The sequence below is a fragment of the Brachycentrus maculatus genome, unplaced genomic scaffold (genome assembly GCF_059751285.1).
Source record: "Brachycentrus maculatus isolate JH-2025_06_01 unplaced genomic scaffold, ASM5975128v1 h1tg000144l, whole genome shotgun sequence".
Classification (NCBI taxonomy): Eukaryota; Metazoa; Arthropoda; class Insecta; order Trichoptera; family Brachycentridae; genus Brachycentrus; species Brachycentrus maculatus.
In genome coordinates this window covers 2,881,618-2,905,144 of record NW_028280897.1, presented here as the reverse complement: position 1 = coordinate 2,905,144, position 23,527 = coordinate 2,881,618, and the positions used below count along the sequence as shown (strand labels likewise).

Here is a 23,527-nt window from a genome sequence, read left to right as displayed (position 1 = left end):
TACTCAATGAGTTGTACTTTTTTAGATATTGTATCTTTAAATGGTGTCATTGCACTGTTGCTGATAAGACCATGTCCTCGTATTACTTCCTTGACATTGAACTTGCTACTGACCGACTAACCTACTTTCAGATTACAGAACAATGAGAAGGACCATATGTTACTGATAAGACCATGACCTCGTATTACTTCCTTGACATTGAACTTGCTACTGACCGACTAACCTACTTTCAGATTACAGAACAATGAGTATGACCATATGTTACTGATAAGCCCATGACCTCGTATTACTTCCTTGACATTGAACTTGCTACTGACCGACTAACCTATTTTCAGATTACAGAACAATGAGTAGGACCATATGTTACTGATAAGACCATGACCTCGTATTACTTGCTTGACATTGAACTTGCTACTGACCGACTAACCTACTTTCAGATTACAGAACAATGAGAAGGACCATTTGTTACTGATAAGACCATGACCTCGTATTACTTGCTTGACATTGAACTTGCTACTGACCGACTAACCTACTTTCAGATTACAGAACAATGAGTAGGACCATATGTTACTGATAAGACCATGTCCTCGTATTACTTCCTTGACATTGAACTTGCTACTGACTGACTAACCTACTTTCGGATTACAGAACAATAAGATTGACCATTTGTTACTGATAAGACCATGTCCTCGTATTACTGATTACTTCCTTGGCATTGAACTTGTTACTGACCAACTAACCTACAGCCGTTCAGTAATTCTAAGATATAGTAATTTTAATACAAATAACTAACTATCACGCCGCTTCCCGATTGGCAGAGAGAATAAAACGCCACACTACTCTGTCCTTTCACATTCTTGCGTCTGCTCATGCATATGCCCCCATTATTACTCAGACTCTTGATTTGACGACGCCCAAGTATTCTAAATACTTGATGAAGTCCTGTTCTCCTCAGAAAATTATCCTTCAGTTCATTCTTCAGTATTCATTCACATGTCGGAATTATCTTAATATACCTTTTTTTATTTATCGATAATGCTTATGTCACTTAGCCTTATGTACATTCATCCCTTGTCTCACCATTTGAACATCTATCATGCATCGTTATGCCGCACACCAATCATATTCTGACTGCATTCAGTCTACTTTCATATGATTTTCATATATTTAAGAAAAAGACCTACCGTTTTTGCTTAGCCACTTTTGCATTCCTTATTGTTATAAGCTGCTGGGCTATAACAGACAGAACTTCGATATTGATTCGGTTGAATTCGTCAAAACAACACCACGCTCCAGAAGATACCAACCCAGAAAAGAATCTTCCCATCATCTTGTAATCCAGGCCTAAAACCAAATACAACCAAGTTTAATACAACCTTCAGATTGAAAAATATTCTTCTGGTCCTACCAACGTCCTGTGGCAACCCACTCTACCATGGCAACTCAAATCGAGTGAATTAACGAACACCCTACACGAAGCCCGCAACGAACGGAAACGAGCCCATTACACTTCGTCGCCGCCCGTCCTCAGATCGACACGTATTTCAACTGTTCTCATATTAGAGTCACGCGATTATTCTTAAGTATTTCTTGATTGTCCGCCTCCGTAGTGTAATGGTCAGCACGCTCGGCTACCGTTCTGGAGGTCCCGGGTTCGATTCCCAAGGGGGGTAAAATAAATATAAGTGATTTTTTCACTGTAATATTTATTCAATATTACCATGGACTGGTACCTGAAGCGGAGGGCTGATCACCTTTCCTTCATGTGTAAACGATCGAGATAACACTGCGTTAATAGGACACAGTGCCCTATGCACCATTGGGGTGCGGATAAGGGTTTTATATTATTATTATTTCTTGATTGTAATTTTACAGAACTGAATAAATTTGTGTTAAAAGTAATCCGCTTTCATCTTGCTTCCCTTCTGATAAATTAAAGTGGTATTCAACTAGAAACCACAGTCCTTTGGCTATTGGACGCAATGTGGATGTCCTCTTTTCATCCTGTGGCATCCGCAGGACTTCCGGAAATGAGAGGCCTAGGAGAAGATGAGACTTTTCCTCGCATCACCTGTCTTCCACCACACCGGTCACTAGTCACTACCACTCTTTCTATGTTGCCTGCAGATCCTATCATGATATCACTCGAGTATTGAAGAGTGTGACGTGAGCAGAGCATCCCAATATCTGATAGTCTACATCACACATGGCCAATGCTTAAAAATAACCAATCAGTTCATCTGCAAATCAAGTGTTCTTACATATACTATCATAAGCAGAACATTAACCGTTGGAGTGCTGAGAATCGATATATCTACTCTGGTGTACTTTGCCAAAGCGTAGCCCGTCGATATACCGACGATGACGCCAGTATAGTTTTGGCAGTCGAGCTGGGTCATTGATATTCACAAATAAACAAATTTTACAAATTTTTTGTAAACTATAATGTATGGAAGCGAAACATGGAACTGGCAAAGGAAGGATGAAAGCAGAGTGAACGCTGTTGAAATGCGGTCCCTCAGACGAATGTGTGGAATATCATTGTATGACAGAATTAAAAATGACGATATAAGAAAGATATGTAAGGCTGAACGAGGAATAATTGAAAATATTAGGAAGAGTTCTTTGCGGTGGTATGGACATGTGGAGCGAATGGATAGCGAGAGAATGACTAAGAAAATATATGTGGCGAATGTGAGAGGGAAAACAGAACATGGACGACCGAAAAAGACTTGGCACGATCAGATCAATCAGAACCTAAAATCTGGCGGTGTGAAAAGTCTGCGTAATCGGAGGGCATGTGTGACTAGATGTATGGATGTGAAGGAGGCGAGGAGTGTATATCAGGACAGAAGAGTGTGGCGTTCCATCCTCTCTGCCTACCCCTGCGGAGAAACGGCGTGATGGTAGTAGTAGTAGTAGTAGTAGTAGTAGTTGTAAACTATATATATATATTTTTAACTTTATTATTTAGTTTCCCAAAAGCATGGTGGGACTAACAACTCGCTCTGCATGTTTTGCATGTGTAGTGATAGTGTATGTGAATAGTACTAAGTGGGTGTGGTGTAGTGTTGTTCGCATGATTGTTAAATTGTAGTGTATGTCCTGACGAAGAGACGGGTACGTCTCGAAACCGGTAGACAGAAGTAGTCGGTGAGTGCTTATTTACTAACATTACTAATATCAATTTATATATATATTTTTTAATTGCAAATGTGAACCGAATAAATGATATTGAATGTGATTTTCAAACATTGTACGAAAATGTTTGGTATCTCATACTCAAAGTAGGTGATAGTGATAATGAAATTTGAGTGTTTACCAATCGGAGAATGTGCATCGATAGTGAAAACTCCGAGAACGAGCCAATTTTACACGACCTTGACACATTCTAGTGAGTCTTTTTTTCTTTCTTTTCTCTAATTGCATTTATTTTTATATACAGTAGTATGTCAATATACAGTAGTATGTTTACAACATTTTGAGTGTGTCCAAATACTTGTTCACAAAATCTGGATTATCTCCAATTACAGGAGTTACTTTCATATTATTTTTTGACATCTCATCAAAGATGAAGAAGAATATGGAAGTCTGGGCATTTACGGGGCTTACGACCGTCATAGGCTGGTTTAAGTGATCACTTTACACACGTGTAACATTCACCAATTCTACCCATTATTGACAACCACACTACTCAAATTCTTGGAAGTTCTATATATATGAACCAATTTAGAAACCTTGTTCATGAATCACTAGAACTTCACTAGAGACATCTATTGGTGAGATATAAAGAAGCTTTTTACTAAGCAGAAACTCTTATATTAGTATGTGAGATCCGAATCCTGGATTATAATCACACACATGAGAAACGCCAGAAAATACCATTTTCATTTTTATTATTAAGCTTATAATTTGACCAGAAAAAGTGTGTAAAGAGATCACTTAAACCAGCCTATGACGGTCGTAAGCCCCGTAAATGCCCAGACTTCCATATTCTTCTTCATCTTTGATGAGATGTCAAAAAATAATACAGTAGTATGTTTATTACAAAATGTTATTTTATTTTTGTTCTTTGATATGTTGAGATACCAGAAAGAAATGCTAAAATTCGGTTATTATTTGGGAAAATATTGTTGATTTTGTACACACTCAATAAAAAGGACCATTTTCGCAAAAAAATCTTGAGCAATTCCTTATGTAAGTATATAAGAAAAAATCTCAGCACTGAAATGGTTGAATTTTCAGGTGTAAAATTATGTTATGTAGCTTACACTAGTATACATGAGAAGAGTTGACTTTTTGATGATTTTATATTATTTCATCTATTTTAATTTGAAATTGTATGTCATGCGATGGGGAGATTACCTTCCGAGCAGTTGAAAACCACACATTGAATGGCCAGAGACTTGGCCAAGTCCTTGGTGGTCTCGGTCTTGCCAGTGCCAGCGGGCCCGGCGGGCGCGCCTCCTAGATCCAGCTGCAGCGCCCCCATCAGGCACAGGTAGCAGCGGTCGGTGAGCGGCGTGATCACAAGAACACCGCCTGCGCCGATGTACTCATGCCCGTAGATATAGTAGGCGCTGGACATGCGCGCCACGCAGTTGTCTATGTCCTCGTCCCAGTAGTAGCGAATCATCTTCAGCCAGTCAAAAGCATCCCTGATGACAAGATGGGGTGACAAGTGTAAAATCAATATTCTCAATTTTTATACACTAATCATACTGAACAAAATTGCCAAAGGGATTGTTATTAAGATACTTACATATTGTTTGCTGGAAACGCTTAAAAGTGTCTTTTACATACTGTTGGTAGAGAGCAGGAGACTCTTAATTCGCTTACTTTTGATAGAACGCGAGAGACTCCAATAAACATTGTACAGGTCGAAATCAGGTTTGCGGTAACTTGTGGTTAGTATACTGAGGGTCGGGCGGCAGGCTGTCTAAGTATAATTAGGGTCAGGGTTGATGAAAAAATTGCCCGATAACAATTTATTAATAGACATCTCAGCAGAGATGATATTTTGTTAAATATGGATTTATGACACAATGTTAAAATTTAAACATTTTTATAGGTATTTTGAAATTCAACAGATGGCACTTCAAAGTTGCATATGAAACACTGAATGGTGAATGTTACAGTGCATAAGTAATCGCTTAAACTAGGCAATTTTCCATCTTTTCTTCTTAAAATTTCTTCCTCTCTGTCGAGTATCTGTAAATATCTTGATAAAAATCTCTCATGGGTTTGTATTAATTTATTCTAATCCCTAGCCGCACCCAATAGTGCATGGGGCACTGCATTGTACTAGTACTACTACTGCTGACTTATGGGTACTGCATCAAATTGATGAAATGTTAATTTGATAATTTTTTACATGAAGGCAAGGTAATCAGTTCTGCGCTTCAGGTTGTAAATTAATGTAATTTTCATTTCATCATATATTAAATGAAGGTAAGGTTATTAGTCCTGCGCATCAGGTACAAGTCCAGTAAAATATTAGGTCTTTGTACATCTTTGCCTATCCAACTTTTTATTCTAGAGTCCGATACTTACGGTCTTTGTACATCTTTGGCTATCATGTTGGTGATGGTATCTCGTGCGTGGACATCTATAGTGATAAGAGCGCACAGAACCTTCCGGAAAAGCTTCGATATATTGTTTCTTGTTAATGCGGCAGAGTCATTCAGATCTGATATGTTTTCTTTTTCGAATTCGATTAGCTTCAAATCAATTCTAGTATTAGGTTTAGCCTCTAAAATCTGATGTACCCTTTTAGCCCACATGATTTGGGACACTGTTAGTACAACCTTAAAAAATAACATGCATATGGATAGTTAATCTCCGTGCTTTATAAGTTATTATTATTGTGAATCGTGCAACTAAAAAGTTTTAGATATAGTGTAAAAAGTATATTTTTTTAATGTATTTTTGTTCCCACACTTTTTATATATTTTCTGAGATAAGATGTGACAACCCTAGCATTTTGTGAAAGTTTTAGTTGTATTCTTATATGCAAACGGCAGCACAAACGACACGCTTTGTACATTTCACACAACTAATTTCGGCCCGCCGACATCAGCCATACTAATGCCATCCGGCACTTAAAGTGTTGACCATCCTACTGGGTTCTGTCCTTAGACCGCTACAGACAATCATACAATGTATACCTGATTTGCGTGCCTGGTCATCCAGTCTGTTCTGGGTCGAGTCATGAAGTCAGCCAAAGACAGTTTCATGCATTTTCTGATGGAAGCAAACATCGCTTCCTCAACTTTGCTCAACCAATCTTCCACATTTCCCCTGGCTTTTAATCCCTATAATAATAATTACCCTGTTTCAAATCTAGCTATAAAAGTAAATAACATTTGCACTAGAATCAATATCGATCCTACCTTTCCCAATGCGACCCTTTCATTTTCTGGCGAAAGCATTCCCACAATATCAGTGGTCAATTCCAATTCTCCGTCAGATTCCCTCTTTTCATCTGCCAACTCTGACTCTGGCCTCTCTTTGGGCTTCATTGCAAATTCTAACTTCGAAATCGCGTCGAAACATTTCCTGAGATGTGGTTGAACGGCAAACGGGTTTCGTGTCTACAATAAAACAGACCATCAGCATAACAAGGCTTTTTTCCCCTTCTTTGTACTTTATCCACACTTAAACTATCCAGGAGTGACTTTCTACAGACAATATTGTATCTGAGGAGTTATTATTATCTTTAATAATTAATAAATAAATAAATTACACCAGTAAACAAGATTTATATCAAAATAATCCGTGTTTTATTTCATGGGTACATTACAATGACATCACACAAACTTTGTTTTTATGTGAAATGTCATTGGTAAAACAGAAAAATAATCTGAAGTGAAGCTGAAAAAGTTTAATTTGTAATGCGTTAAGAGTTCCACTCACTTATTTTTAAATAGCTAAATTGTGAAGAAAAAAAACTCTATCCTTAGATTGTTTTTCATTGTTGAAATAACTCGTTCAATAGAAGATTACAGAAAATAGGGGTATAATGGAATATATAGGGGAAACTAACCTGGGCCAAGATTTCCAATAGTTCATCATTAGACAAAAAGTAAAATCGTGGAAATGCAACCCTCTTAGTTTCCAAATAAGCTTCGAGGCACTTCATTATCTGATCTAACATGCCATTGTTTTTTATAAACGTTTCCAATAATTGAGAATCTGTTGCAGCAGCCAATGCTATAGGAACCTAGAAAAAAAAATCTATTTACAATAAAACATAAATATTGATTATTCGAGAAACTAAACTCCATTTAAAGATCTATAAACATAAATTCAATCAAGTGACAGCAGCTGTCAAGAAGCGCACAGTCCAACGTGAGCGATGTTTAGTATTGCGTGTGTTGCCGTGACAACCAATAGATGGCACTGCAACTGCGCTGAAAATCTATTTTAACAAAAACCTTCACAAGCATATAAAACATGTGCGTATTCAACTGAAACATTGTGAGCGAGTGTTTTTGCCTAGAATTTTCACTCATGAATTACATGAAATTATAGTAACTTTAAACATAAAGAGTAAATCCACTCACGAGTAGGCATAGGCTATGAAACTTATAAAGTTGAAGCCTGAGTAGGGACATGATAAACGGTGTTGCATAAGCCGTAGCTAGATTTCAGAGTCACTTGGACGTTAGGTAATTAAAAAAAAAAAATTTAAACATTGTGTCAAAATTTGAAAGCTATAATTACTTTAGATTTTAGGGTGGTGACAGCGCGGAGCATTTCGTCGTAACGTAACGTCGTAACGACGCTTGCAACGAGCATCCGATCCTATGGATGGTGCGCTCGTACTGACTATACGAATGCTCGCATCGTAATGTGTTACGTTACTACGAAATGGCTCCAGTCAGTCACCACCCTTAGATTATGAATAAATGTACAACATTTTAATTCATATAAATTTTCAATTGGATTATTATAAATGTTAATTATTCATCTCGATTTGGGTGGTATTTGTTACTTTTGCTGAGTTTATGTTTCATTCCAGCTTACGTTTTTGATGTCAAATTATGAAATATTTTAGGGGCTAAAAATATGATATATCGCTCACTCCTTTCAAGAACGTCATAAATCAAAAATCGTCAATTTTCTGCATGTTTTCGGAATGCCCAGAAAATGTACTATATCCCAGCAAAAGCGGTATAATTTTAACTAAATATTTACCCGCTACAGGGCAGAAACGGTTGTTTTTGCATTTGAAGAAAAGGTATTGTTTTATTATTTTTTTAAAATAAACTTAATATTTTTCAAATGGAGAAAAAACCTTCAGGTTTTACCTTAAAAGATCTGTTGCACAGTAAAAAGATCAATAAGTGGCTTGATATTCATGTTTAATACATTTCATTTTATTTTCAAACTTTAAAACGATCTCCTGGAAAATCAAGTTTTTTTATTTATGACGTTCTTGAAAGGAGTGAGCGATATGTAACTACATTTCGGCTGTCCAAACTTAAAACACAGTAAGGGACATTTTTTTGTAGTAGGTTTTTTTTGCATTTTTGGGCTAAGTAGCATCTACTTAGTCCAAAAATGCAATAAAAACATACTATGGGTCCGCCATCTAAAGTTTTTTTTTTCAACTAGTGCTTATTTCGTGAATGGTAACACTTAGCTCATGTCTGATTTGACAGATAATTAGTTTTATCCTTCCGCTGAGCGAATATGGTTGTGTATACGCTTGAACAACGCTGGGAAATATTGCGACATTACTTTGAAAATCAAGGGTCCGCCAAATAACTTTTTTTTTTTGAAAATGCTATAAAAAACATCGAGTGTAGCTTCGGCTGTGTGGCACGTAGCGCCGTCCTGTTGAAACCAAATGTTGCCAATATCCTCCTCTTCAATTTTTGTGAACAAAAATCCGTTCAACATATTTTATTGGTGCGGATTTTGGTCCAGAGGCATAATTGGGCCATTTTTCTTTGAAAATGAGCAAGGAGTGGCCGTTACAGTCAATGGCGATCGTTATCGGGCCATGTTGAACGGATTTTTGTTCACAAAAATTGAAGAGGAGGATATTGGCAACATTTGGTTTCAACAGGACGGCGCTACGTGCCACACAGCCGAAGCTACACTCGATGTTTTTTATAGCATTTTCAAAAAAAAAAAGTTATTTGGCGGACCCTTTACAAAAAAAATGTCCCTTACTGTGTTTTGAGTTTGGACAGCCGATTTGTGTACTGATTGGCGTAGTTAGCTTTAAATGATCAGATCTCTAAATCGAATAAACTAACAACTTTAAATAAAAAGTCATTATTAAATTTGGTTTTTTAAATTTATTGCCCATGTCTGTGAATCGACCTGACTTGAAATACTTAAAAATTAGGTAATTTTTTTTTTAAATGAGATGATATTTTAAAAATAAAGTAATTTAAAAAAAAATTAAGTAAACCTTGGCCGTTCTCCTCATGATGTCCTTCCAAGATTTGTCCACCATTGTAAATAGCCTGGCTTCATTGGGTAACTGTCGCTGTATATCTGGTGCCGAAAATAACACTTCCAGATACATCCAAGTTTGCATGCAAAGGAACCATTCATTCTAAAACAAAATATGAGCATTGCACAAGTGGAAATGTGAAAAACCCATAACTGTAGGTATCATAGAATGATCATTTATACATTGTTTGCCGGAAACACTTAAAAGTGTCTTTCACATACTGTTGGTAGAGAGCGGCACACTTCGCTCACTCCTTTCAAGAACGTCATAAATCAAAAAACTTGATTTTTCAGGAGAACGTTTTTGAAGTTTAAAAATATAATACAATGTATTAAAAATACATATCAAGCCACTGACTGATCTTTTTACTGTGCAACAGATCTTTTTAGGTTAAACCTGAAGATTTTTCCACTATTTGAAAAATGTTAAGTATATTTAGAAAGATAATTAAACAATACCTTTTATTCAAAATGCAAAAACAACACTTTCTGCCCTATAGCGGGTAAATATTAAGTTAAAAAATTGCCTCTTTTGCTGGGATATAGTACATTTTCTGGGCATTCCGAAAACACACACAACTGAAAATTGACGATTTTTGATTTATGACGTTCTTGAAAGGAGTGAGCGACTTATGAGCATGAGACGCCAAAAAACATTGTACAGATCGAAATTGGGTTTATGGTTACTTGTGATTAGTATACTATGTATTAGGGTCGGGGTTGATGAAAAAACCGCCCGACAACAATGTGATAATTTAAAATTTTATCTATTTTTTCTTCAACTAAACCTTACAGCATCCAATGGTGGTCACGGCACTGCATCACATTGAATCGGTGTTATCTTGATTTTTAATTGCACGAATGTAGGGTAATTAGTCCTGCGCTTCGTGCACCAGTCCAGGTAAAATATATAAAAAAATATAAGACTGAAAGACCCATATACTTTTTTGACACCCCTGGGATTCAAACCTGAGACCTCCAGCGTTGTAGCCAAACGCGCTTATCTATTTATTTTAAACTTCATGTGCAGAAAATAAATAAGTACATTGGCAGGCTTATTGCCATAAAGTAATATCTTCCAACCAACCAAAACTTATCACCACACTACTGTGGCAGACGGTATTATTTATTTACGTTTTCATTATAGTTTGAAAATATATGCAAGAAAAATAAGAAATTATGAATTGAAAAGGTAATTGGTAATTGGTAATTTTTGCCATATCAAAAGTCTCAAATTGTATTTTTGTGATAAATTGTACCAATAATGAGAAATTTCACACATTTCGCCTTGTTAAAAGTATTTATGAATTGTAACAATTCTAAATTATCAGTAAGCGATCTGCGTATGATCTTTACTAATCAGCCGATATAAATACGTAGTAGTATAATATTACACAAATATTACCAGTGTCTTGGAGAACTGGTCCATCAATCTTTCCCACTCTTCAACCCTACTCTTGATCGAAGTACAATTCCTTGAACTCAAGATTATTCCAATTGTCATAACACTTTCATCGATGGCAGTCTGCACGTCCTCCAAACTCCCGAGCATGAATATGTCCTTGTAATCGCGGTAAGGAATAATGGGGAGTTCTAGACTTTTCCAAATATTTTCAATCTAGAAAATAGAGACCGCAAAAAGTCACAATAAAAACAGGTTAAACACATTTACTGCTAATTTACACTACCCGTAAAAATATATCGCTGCCCAATTTATGCGAATTATTGAAATGTATGAGATATTATTCATATTATGTATTATTTCATGGCATTGGTAAGTACTCATAACTCGATGTGGGAGGGCTTGCATCTTAAAATAACTCAATGAAAATGAGTTCAATGAAAATCACAAAAAATATGAAAATCTTAAACTGCATAAAAATTTTAAATTATGTTTTCAGGTGTTTAAATGGAGAAATCTAGATTTGCGAACAAGGACTTGGACTCACCCAAAAATGTCCAAAAAAATACTACCACAACACTGAATATATGGAGTATCTCACTTTTACTATGGAAGGAAATTTTATAACATATCAATGAATATTATGCACTAATGCAATAAAACTAACAGTGCTTAGGTTTATTTTTTTTTTAATATAACCGGGTATGAATTCGCTACATGTGTCCTGAGAACTATGTGGTGACACACATAGACACGCTAGGTGTGTTCTTGAGTACAAACTGGATGGCACATATGGACATGCTAGGCATGTTCTTGAGCACTAAGTGGATGGCACATATAGACACGTTGGGTGTGTTTTTACCATGAAATGAATAAAAGTAATGAGTTCTTAACATGTTTAGTTTTGCAATATCAACAAATTCATTATGCCAATGACTGAGGCAGTGCATTATAAAGCATTAAATTATTTGATTCTTGGTTAAACAATTTAGTTCACCTTTTTTAAAAGTGCTTCAAGCGATTCTTCCGAACTTGCTAAACCAGAAACTTCGGATATTTCTTCCGCATGTTCGAACACACCGAGTTGTTCCAAAAGCTCCAATGTCATAACGGTGTCGATTGTGAATCGGGTATTAAGAATAGTTTCAATTTGCATCCAGTGCCTCGGTTTGAGGGCGGGGTTCTTCAAGTACGTTATGGTGACCAGCTGAAAGGATAAATACATAAGAGTAAGTCTCTCACGGCTCAGGAATACCAGCTACACGAAGACAACTGAAACTTGGTAACTACATTACGAAACCTACAACCCGCTACTGTCTCCCATTGCGGCTGCAGAAAGTAAACAACATAGAATTCTTGTGAAAAATCGGAGTTGAATTTTACCGCAAATATTAGCTCACGTTGTCATTAGTTGCAGTCAGCTATTTCAAGTAGTTAAGTCAGTATTACAACAAAGAGTCAAGGAGAACAGAACGAAAAAAGACTAGAAATCGCGACCAATCAGAATAACATTCCCTCGTCATGTCAACTATAGTCTATATTAGGAATGATCATTCCGAAACCAGTAATTGTGAAGTAGAGTTTCGAGTGGTATTAAACAAAGTGATGGCGAATAATAAGGAGTGTTAATTTCAAGAAATTTGCAAATTTGTTCAGGGAGGCTAAAAAAGTTGAGATATTAGTAGGTAGTGGAATGTTAATACTGGAAAGATCTGATAGAGGAAGCTCAGGCAGCCGTTATATAAGAGAACATTCTTCAAGATGACATTCACACATGGCAGTATCCTGGACTTACGTGCTCTGAACAAGTGGGAACCGTAAAAGCGGTGACTAATTCACATTCCGCAGATTGATATCTCACAGTTACCCGAGAAAACCTAGGTTTTTCTAATATCGAGGGAGGTAATATGTATTGTGGAGGTAGTAAAAAAGGTAAATACCTTATTTTTCATGTCTTCCACACTGTCTCTCAACCCTGGAACGATTTTATTTGGCGGCAAACTTTTCTCTATTTTATTTATGATCTTTCCATAGTTAACAGTAGTTGTTTGAACTTCTTCTAAATTGAGTGCATTGAAATCTGATTTGTACCTAAATAAAATGGATGTTAGTACTTTTCACATTAACGGACACATAAAGGATATCCCTGATGTCTGTTAAATATTGATATTATAGAATTGAAAAAAACTTTCACCAGCTTTCCCTCAAACCGCTCCACTCGAGGTGTGACTTCCACAACAGCTGGCGGAGTTGAACTTCTTGTGAAACTTCCGCCAGGGCGTCAATTCTTGTAACGTGCATCTAAATTGGGATTATCATTTAAAATCATGTGAAAACATACATAAATCGAAATTTTGTCTGACTTTTATTATATATTTATACATATATACAGTGGAACTCGGTTATAACATCATTGAAGGGACCAACATCAGAGTGACGTAATGAAAAGGACTCCTTAGGAACGCTTTTTTAAAATAATAATAATATATTTTTTTAAATGTTTCTTTATTAATATTTTATATTGTATTGACATGACATTGATACCATGACATATAAAAACTACAAACACTAACATGTAAATCACATTCTTCTCTTCTTCTATCCATGTTCGCTCCCTAGGTGGAGCATATGGCCAACACGAGTCGTCTCCAAGTCACTCTGTCACGCGCCATCTCCTTGGCTTCCTCCCAGGTCAGTCCGGCGTCTAGAAGTTCCGCTGAGTATAGTCGGTGAATGGTCGTCAGCGGCCTTCCGGGGCGCCGGAATCCTCGGGGTTGGAAGAAGAGACACGAGGGATTGATGCCCTCAGGTGGCATTCTAAGGACATGTCCCAACCATGTCCACCTTCTTCTCTTCAGGACTTCCAGTATGAGGGGCTGTTGAGTTCTTCTCCTCACTTCGTCATTCCTGACGAAGTCATACCACTTTGTACCCAGTATTCGCCTCAGGCATCTATTTTCAAAACTTGCTAGTTTTCACATTCACTGTACGCATATTGTCAAAAGAAGTCTGTAATTTGTAAATTGTCGGTCTCTATATTGTGGTGGTTACCGCATTCGGCTACCACGCTAGAGGTCCCAGGTTCAATTCCCAGGAGAAAAAAAAATGTTTTTTTTTTTATTCTAATGTAATATTTATTTGATATTACACTGCCTTCATAGTTTAAAATGAACTTAACATTGTATAAATTTGATGCAGTGTCCTATGCACCGTTTGGTGCGGACGAGGGTAATAAAAAGAGAATGGAACAGACAAATCTCAAAGCTATAACCAAGATTGGCAATATTTATTGATTATAAAACCGAGTTTTTGATAATGCTAATATATATATAGTACCGTAGAACGGGGCTACTTGAACTTTGATGTGCTACTTAAGCCCAGTACAAAAAAAAATTGAAATCTGTATTTGGTCTACAATAATGAACGTATCGACATGATTCATTGTTTCCCTGACAGGTGACACTTATTGTCATGATACTTCGATCGATACCACAATCTAAATTTTTTTTTTGTACTGGGCTCAAGTTACACATCTAAGTTCAAGTAGCCCCATTCTACGGTGTGAAAAGACTTGGTAAAAAGTGAGGTTATGTGTGAGTTGACGTAAGAGCCTAAGCTGTTATGACCGAGTTGGACTATGTAAATATATGTTTTATAGAAAAATTTATAAATGAATTGGCAAAAATACGCCTTTGTCTAACCAGAAGCCAATGTTTGTCACTGGCATTATGTGTAATACTACTAGTTGAAACTACTACCCGTAATACGGCACAGTTCAACTAACTTTGAACACTCTTTGCCAGTCTTGGATCTGTTTACATTTATCCTGATGCTGAATAAGTTCATTTGCCATTTCTTCTAGATTCGAAGTGACCAAGTCAGAATCAGAGTTTATGTCCAACAGCCAGGGTTTCTGAAATCATAATGACCATTTAATAGCAATGTGTGTTGTAAAGGTGGAGACTGTCCGGAGCATTTCGTCGTAACAAAACATCGTAACATCGCTTGCGGCAAGCATCAGAAACTATGGATGGAGCTCTCGACTCGGTGTACTGACTGCCTGATTGCTCGCATCGTAACATGTTACGTTACGACGAAATGCTCCGGTCAGTCTTCACCCTAAGAGTAGATATAGTTGTATGGGATCCCCGAATCGGAAACAGAATTGAAAACATACGTCTTCGTTTTTGTACTTACAATGACATTCTCCCGAATACCCACAAGAGCGCTGAGTAACGCGTCAATATCGGTATTAATCTGACTGTTAAACTTCTTGGCGAGACGATCTCTTGATTCCAAAACTCTTTCGCAATTAGATCTTAACAGAGCTAGTACTTGTCCCAAACCTAATGAAATAAAAATTAAATGATGGATTTAGTAAAAAATTTAATAAAACAACAAATATCACTACAAATCCAAATGTGTCCAATAGAAAGTAAGGTAGATTTATGAAGAGAAAAATCCCGTTAAGATATTTTTCATATTATTTTTTGACATCTCATCAAAGATGAAGAAGAATATGGAAGTCTGAGCATTTACGGGGCTGACGACCGTCATAGGCTGGTTTAAGTGATCACTTTACACACGTGTAATATTCACCAATTCTACCCATTATTGACAACCACACTGCTCAAATTCTTGGAAGTTCTGTATGAACCAATTTCTTGGATTATAATCACATACATAAGAAATGCTAGAAAATAGTATTTTAATTTTTATTATTTTAGCTTATAATTTGACCAGTTAATTAATTTATTTATGTATTTGATTGCCCTGTAAATGCCCAGACTTCCATATTCTTCTTCATTTTTGATGAGATACCAAAAAATAATATGAAAATTAACTCCTATAATTGGAGATAATCCAGATTTGTGAACAAGTATCTGGACACACTCAAAATGTTGTAAAGATATTTTTCAATTAACACACTTTGGATGAGAAAGGTATTTCTACCCGTTTAATTGACGCTTAAGGATAGGAAGGGTATTTTTACCTTTTGCGCCGGTCTCATTAAAATTAGGAATTATCCAATGTTTTTACATGAATAATATATAAATCACTTTGTTTAAGTCTTAACTATATGTACATAATAATCAAATCCCATCGCCGGCGGTCCGCAGGCGTAAAAATCACCCGTCCGAAATGTGTTAATAGATATTTGGAAATCATGTATGGAATTCTTCTTCTTTCAAAATCTCGAGATTTTGTTCTAGAAGTATCTGCCCTTGCCTCAATCCCACAAGTGGCTATTGGTTGAACACATATTTTGTATATTTTCAATTTACTTTCTATTATCATGTGTTTGTTCCTCCACACCGAGTATGGAATTCATAATATTAATTGAATGAGCTTAAAGCTGTTTTTTCACTTTTTGAAAAGCGTTTTAATTTGATTGATATTAGTTAGTTAGTTAGTTACCCAAATATTCTTGCATATCATCAGGCGGTATGATCATTCCGTACTCGCCCATCATGTCATACAATTCTCGGATGTACTCCAACCGTTCCTCCAGCTTGGTGACCGCCTCCTCGAGCCCGTTGAGCATCGTGTTATAGTTGATTATCTCCACAGAAGTAACAGGTTCTGTGTTTATTTCCTCAGTCACCTTATCGCACGCATCAATGACGCCTTGTACCATTTCTCGGCCAATACTAACAAACAAAAAGTGCATTCGGTTCGTTACATGCAATAATGGAATTCACCAATAACCTTTATGAACATTCATCTTCTTCATTCTTCAAACACTGCATCATATAAATGCAGAGTTATTTTGATTTTTAACACACGAAGGAAAGGTGATCAGCCCTCCGCTCTGGGCCACAGTCCAGGGTAATATATAATAAATATTAGAGTGAAAAATTACTTTTATTTATTTGACCCCACCTGGGATTCGAACCCGGGACCTCCAGAATGGTAGCTGAGCGTACTGACCATTACACTATGGAGGCGGCGGTGATTTATGAACATACTCTGATAAAATTATGAAAATATTAATGTAAAGTAAAGCTTCAATTGTGTGAATTCCGACTATTCGAATCGCTTTCAGCATTTCAGGAAAAAAATAAGACTTTAGAAAAAAATCCAACATAGTAAAAATAAAATAAAGGATGACAAAACTAACGGGGATATCATACCTGGGCGTTTCGTTTGATAATATATCAAACAGATGTGCGGGCTGGGAGATAATTTTGTTTTTCATCGGCAACAAGCAGACAAAGAAAATTCCCAACGTCTGATACGAAGATATTCTTTCATTCATCTTTATTTCATCACGATAACGGACGCAAAAGCTCTTCAAAGCCGCTAGATCCCTCTCTCCCTTCAGTATGCCGACATCCATCTCGACATCTTCCTTATACATATGCCAGATACTTTGAAATCTTTCCAGAAATGTGCTTATGACGCGGTATCCATGCGGGAAGAAATCAATCAGGAATTGCCTATCCGATGACATGTTTGTGTCTTGGTCCTGGATAAACGCTTGGAGGTTCAAAATGTTCACAACGCTTATGTCGTCCAAGCCGGACTGTTTGTAGTAAGGTGCGAAGCACTGCTCTAGTTGGAATCGGGTCATTTGGTAAACGGTTTTGTCCCATAAGTTCACAATCTTTGTGAATATTTCCACCGCCACATTTTCGGGCGGATCCAGTATCGGAGTGAACCCATTCGACATGAAGAGTTCTACTTGTATCAGCGGCCACTAACAACAAGAAAAATTAATTAACAAGCACTGTACTTCACTTTACAAAATACAAATTAAAAGTAAATAAAAACCTTTCCCATTTCACATTCTCTCGGCACTTCCTCTAGTATTGTATCTATCTCCAAACTCTTCAGCAACTCTTCGGAAGGAGTGTAATGGTAATGGATCCGGAACATTTCTACCATCGAGGCATATGATCGTTTCATTAGGGAATGTAGCATGTGGATAGTGATATAATCAACAACAGTTATAAATCTACAAATAAGAAACATTCAACATATATATTTTATACCATCCCTGTTAACCTTTCCGGGAGAATGGACATAAATGAAGGTCGGTGCGAATTTTCCTAAAGGTATATCAATGTTAATGAATATCAAAGTCCGTCAGTCAGTTAGTTCAGTGGATATTTGTATGTAATTTTGTCATAAAATAAAACCTAGAGATTTACATAATTTCTATCTTCATAATACAAAGATTACATGTTTTTTTTTGTCATGTAAAAAGAACCCACTTTCCAGAGAAAGTTGGACATCAACTATTGTACTCCCGGAAAGGTTAATGAAAAGTCTTTAACTTCAAACACATGCACACACACACAATCATTACTGTCTTAAAATATTAATGCAATTGGTAAATAACTTTAGATTTATATTTAACGAGTATATATAGTACAACGAGTATATATATATATATATAGTCGAAGAGACGACGGTCGATGGGGAAGAAAAGTATTGGAATGGCGCCCAAGAACTGGCAAACGAAGCATCGGCCGACCCCCTACAAGATGGACTGACGATATAAGAAGAATCGCGGGAGTGACCTGGATGCGGAAGGCGGAGGATCGAAGAGGATGGAGACTCATGCGGGAGGCCTACGTTCAATAGTGGACGGACACAGGCTGGTGATGATGATAGTACAACACTCTCCATATCATTTATTGTTCACTTTGCGTAGTACCACTTAAAGCTAACTTTACTTTTTAAGTGGTATTAAACAAAGCGAAGGATGAATGATAACGAGAGTGTTTTACTACCATACCACAAGGTGAATAAATCTTTCAAAATCCGGAACATGTACATTAATGTGATTTGACTTGCCTTAAAATCCTTATGCAAAAGTCACGTTTTTTAGCTTTGTCTATGTATGTTATTTTAAGGTGTTCTGACTCGTTGTTAATATCAAATCCTTCTAATTTTAATGCCGTATAGCAGGTCCTCTGCATTGATTTCAGCATATACGCATTAAACTCATTAAGCTCTTTCTGGACGTGCTCCAGCCTTTCCATCTATATTTGAGAAGAGGCTGAATTAAAAATAAGGAACATGCGCAAACTCCAAAATAGTAAACAATTCAAAGAAAAAACTGTTTTAGTTTCTCAACTCGACCAAATTTAGTCCAGGCGAATTTTGCATATTTTAGGATGAAAATCATAATAAAGTATAAGATCAATTATAAGACATACATATTCTTCTTCATCTATGTTGAGATGTCAACTTTTCTTTTATGATGTTAGCATTGGTGTTGCAAGTAAAATAAATTGGTAATAAATAATGTCGGGTTGTGTGAAATAAATAGTGGCGGGTTGTGGTCCTGTGGTTAGTGTCGCGGACTCTCGAGTCATAGTTTCTGGGTTCGAACCCACCCTACCACAATTTGATATCTATTTTTAAAATTAGCCGCTTAGACTCACAGAAATAGTATGAAATTGAAGTATTTTTGTAAATAATAATAGCACAAATATTTCTCTTTTTATAAATAATTATATATACGTAGTTGATTTTGTATACACCTAGTAAAAAGGACTATTTTTGCAAAAAAAAGTCTTCAGCAATTTAAGCATACAGGTAAAATCTCAGCACTAAAACGGTTAGTAAGGGTTATCCTTGAAAAATATTTTAGAGCTAAAGAGGCTTCCCTCGAAAGTTTTATTTTGCAAGTTTACATTTATGGTCATGCCTTACTGTCAATATGTAAATAATATACCTGATTTTCAATAAAATAATACAGGGGCGTATCCTCATTCAGAGTCAACTCGGCTAAATTTTGATGGCAAATTATCCAGTTTCTCTCTTGTAATCTCAGCAGACAGCGACCAAACACGAAATTCAGAGAAAACAGATATTTCTGCAGCCTTTTTCTGCTTGATGTATACTTTTTATACACCATCGTTTTCCTCCACAGGTAAAATCCTTTCCACAATCTGAATAATTTGAAGAACTTAATCTAAAAACAAAGTAACAACTTTATGTAAATATTTTTTTGTATTTACATAAAACATGTACATATTTCAATTGCGATGTATTCAATAAAAGTATTCTCATACGACAAATATTAACCCTTTTAACGAAATTGAATTCCATATAATTTGTTATGTCAGGTTTTTAGCCATTAAATGTCAATATTACTCGATATACCTTATTCCTTAGAAATCCCCTCAGATTCATTAAATCAAGGTTTGACAGTATTTATAAATTACAAGTTTTTAAATCAAATTTCACTTTGAAAATAATACTTTTTCTTAAAATCCACTGTGAAATGTGTTTCGATGCATTCCACATTATTTCACAGGGTGTATGAAAATGATGCGAAATGCATCGACACAATAGATTACAGGGCTTTTTTTCCCATGTAACGCGGTGGAATAGTGTTCTGGCACCTTTTTTTACGGATATATTTAAAAAAAAAAAACAAAATCAATTACAGGAATCAATGTTTGCGCTTACGTAATTACAATCTATATTTATATAATTCATCAAAATTCGTATTGTAATGAACATTTTCTTTACATCTCACCAATAGATGTCTCTAGTGAAGTTCTAGTGATTCAAGAACAAGGTTTCTAAATTGGTTCATATATATAGGACTTCCAAGAATTTGAGTAGTGTGGTTGTCAATAATGGGTAGAATTGGTGAATGTTACACGTGTGTAAAGTGGCCACTTAAACCAGCCGATGACGGTCGTCAGCCCCGTAAATGCCCAGACTTCCATATTCTTCTTCATCTTTGATGAGATGTCAAAAAATAACATTTAAATGATATTTGAAAATATTATGAAGTGATTTCCGGAAACTTATTGTTTAAAAAACAGCCCTGGATTCAAAGATATAGTGGTATGTATTCAGTAAATTAAATTCAAAATGGATAGATATTACAACAAAGTGACTGTCAAACGTTAGTATATTCAGTTTTTGGATTCAATCGCCCATCAATGATACCTTTGATAATGATAATGATAATGTTGAGTTATCAATGTACATCAATGATACACGTAGAGTCAAGAAAAATGTGCGTACCTCTTTTAATCTGCAAAACATTTTATATTGGTACTCCCAAACAGGCAGTTTGGTGAACACTTGTTCCTTTGTATAATGTGTCACACCGTATGGGCTCATTGTCATGTAGTTATTGATATTCAACGCTTGGTATGGCACAATCCTGTAACAACAAATTGTGTGACAATGACGTTGCGTTAGACTCATGCAGGAGTTACTCGGTTATTAATTGTATAAAGACAAGATACAAGTGTGGTTTCTAGGGATGGAAAGATTGATAAAGATATAGAAAGGAGAGTGAATGCTGGGAACATAGTGAATGATGCACTGAAATCAGTAGCATATAAAAACCTATCAGCGAAAGCTAAACTGCAACTAATCTGATTCCTGGCTCTAGCCCTAATGTATGGAAGTGAAGCATGGAGTTGGCAAAAGGATGAAACTAAACTGAATGCAGTCAAAATGCAATCTCTTAGTGCGGCAACACCGTGTATGATAGATGTTGGAATGGTGAAATAAAGAAAAAATGCAAAGCTGAGATAAGCATTATCGATAAAATTAAGAAAGGTGTGTTAAGATGATTTGGGCATGTGGAACGAATGCGTCAGGAAAGAACGGGTAAATAATATTTACAAAGCAGAGTGGTGTGGCGTTCTATTATCTCTGCCTACCCTTGCCAGGAAACGGCGTGATGGTTAGTTAGTTAGTAAGTGTAAATACTGCATACTGCTAGTGAACACATAGTGTATTTGATTACGCATTTTTATCGATTGTTGCGTGGTATGATCGATAATCCTAAAATTATCCGGAGCATTGGTCTGTATGTTCCCGATAGTTACCTAATACAGCGTCGACATAGATTGTTTCACATTCCTATACACAGGACCAACCTGCCGATGGTTATGCCTTTAGGAAGAGCTACCGCTATGTTGAACAATATCACATTGGATATTGATCTGTACCATGTGTCTGAAGGAGTTTTCCGAAGCGGGATTCTTCTACACCTTTAGCAATAGTTCTTGCCTATATTTTATTTTAATGTATTTTAATGTATACGATTCAAAAAAATTATAGTTTGTAATGTATATATTAATTGAAATAAATAAATTGAATTGAAACTTGAATAAACACAATGACTATGGCTATGACAAAGAGAAATGCAGAGAAGCACACAGAGATCCATGCTTGGTCTAAGCCTGATGGATATAATACAAAATGAAGATACCAGAAAAAGAACCAATGTAGAGGGTATCATGGATCGCGTGGCAAAACTCAAATGGCAATGGGCAGGACATATTGCAAGACGGGACGCCACAAGATGGACCCCAAGACTTTTACAATGGAGCCCTTGGAAGAACAAAAGAGATATCGGAAGACAGAGATGGTCGTACGACATAGTCACTGTGAGGGGTTAAAACTGGCTGCAAGCAGCAACCGACCGGAGGAAATGGAAAGAAGGGGAAGAGGCCTATATCCAGCAGTGGAGGTCAGAGGGCTCATGAAGAAGAAGATGAAGAAAAATATAGGATGAAAATGTCTTACTCTAGACAGTATGGCGTAAAGTAAATGGATTCCTTGGGAACAGCATAGCTCAAGTAAATGAAGGTGTATTCTTTGGACATCTTCATAAGCTGTAATTCGCTGTTGAGGTCGGCCACCACTGGCTTGCGTCTCAGCTCATTCAACACTACGGACTCATTTCTTCCAATATCAGTATCTCTCATTACATCTCCATCACAAAAGTCCGTTACGGCTGAAAGTTTTATATAAATAAAATATTAGGCTGAAGGTTATTACTGCTACATGGGAAATGGAATAGAGGATGTCCTATTGTGCCACTCAATGTTGGAGTTTTGGAATCATTCTTTGTCTGCAGCTGCTCTGGACAACGATTTAGTGCTGCGGTGGAACCACTCTCCACTTTTAAAGCCAGTAAACAGTGAAACCTTTATCTATCATTCCTCGAATAATCGTTTTCCCGGATGTATCGTTTATTTCTTCTACCCCGAATTCATTTAATACAAAAATAGATCGCATCGATCGTTTCTATCCACCATTTTACCCCATTTATCGTTTAAATTATGCTACATATTTGATATAATTTGTCTGGTTTTTTAATTATTTTTTTTAATTTTCTGAATTTTGTTACATTTGACGACAATATTTCAACTTGTGGGATAGAGACTATCGAAAGCTTGTGTGATGGATACAGCAGAAGAGGTCTGAAGATCTTTGGATTCTGTTCAACTTTGATTTTTTTTTTTAATAAATACATTTATTAACATCTAAAACTTGTATTCTTGAAATTTCCACCTGCTAATGGTTATGCAGATTGGGAGGACGGTATCTTTACTCGATCGTATCTCCTTGTGTATTGACTTCTTTATCCCGCATTCATTGTTTTGACGCATTCATAGTTTATTTCAATGGGTCCCTTTAAAAACGATAGATAGAGGTTTCACTGTATATACGTTTTCTTCTATATGCTGTATTAGCGTAACTGTTTAGAAAAGATTCAGTACTTATATTTTTTTATGAGGGTAGAAAAATATAAACATATTTATATTTATTAGTCCAGGAGTATACATATTCGCCCAAACAAAACTTTAATCAAGGGATGGGTATGTATATGGGCGGACATCAACGTCCACGCCTATAACTTAAGTCTGGCAACTT

At 36.2% G+C, this 23,527-nt stretch overlaps 1 protein-coding gene across 1 annotated transcript in view; it reads right to left on the bottom strand.

Annotated features, from left to right (window-relative positions):
* Dhc16F (Dynein heavy chain at 16F) overlaps window positions 1–23,527 on the bottom strand; it is a 79,338-nt gene that overhangs the window by 50,647 nt on the left and 5,164 nt on the right. The window contains exons 4-23 of the mRNA XM_088260973.1: window positions 22,394–22,604; window positions 20,873–21,014; window positions 19,563–19,802; window positions 18,677–18,864; window positions 17,648–17,831; window positions 17,008–17,573; window positions 16,292–16,524; window positions 15,071–15,219; window positions 14,658–14,786; window positions 13,068–13,174; window positions 12,814–12,964; window positions 11,871–12,080; window positions 10,877–11,089; window positions 9,428–9,574; window positions 7,046–7,222; window positions 6,393–6,593; window positions 6,168–6,314; window positions 5,554–5,807; window positions 4,366–4,658; window positions 1,185–1,344 (exon numbers count right to left, since the gene is read on the bottom strand). Of these exons, the coding sequence (XP_088117099.1) occupies window positions 1,185–1,344; window positions 4,366–4,658; window positions 5,554–5,807; window positions 6,168–6,314; window positions 6,393–6,593; window positions 7,046–7,222; window positions 9,428–9,574; window positions 10,877–11,089; window positions 11,871–12,080; window positions 12,814–12,964; window positions 13,068–13,174; window positions 14,658–14,786; window positions 15,071–15,219; window positions 16,292–16,524; window positions 17,008–17,573; window positions 17,648–17,831; window positions 18,677–18,864; window positions 19,563–19,802; window positions 20,873–21,014; window positions 22,394–22,604 (4,102 nt within the window). The remainder of the gene's footprint in view (window positions 1–1,184; window positions 1,345–4,365; window positions 4,659–5,553; window positions 5,808–6,167; window positions 6,315–6,392; window positions 6,594–7,045; window positions 7,223–9,427; window positions 9,575–10,876; window positions 11,090–11,870; window positions 12,081–12,813; window positions 12,965–13,067; window positions 13,175–14,657; window positions 14,787–15,070; window positions 15,220–16,291; window positions 16,525–17,007; window positions 17,574–17,647; window positions 17,832–18,676; window positions 18,865–19,562; window positions 19,803–20,872; window positions 21,015–22,393; window positions 22,605–23,527) is intronic.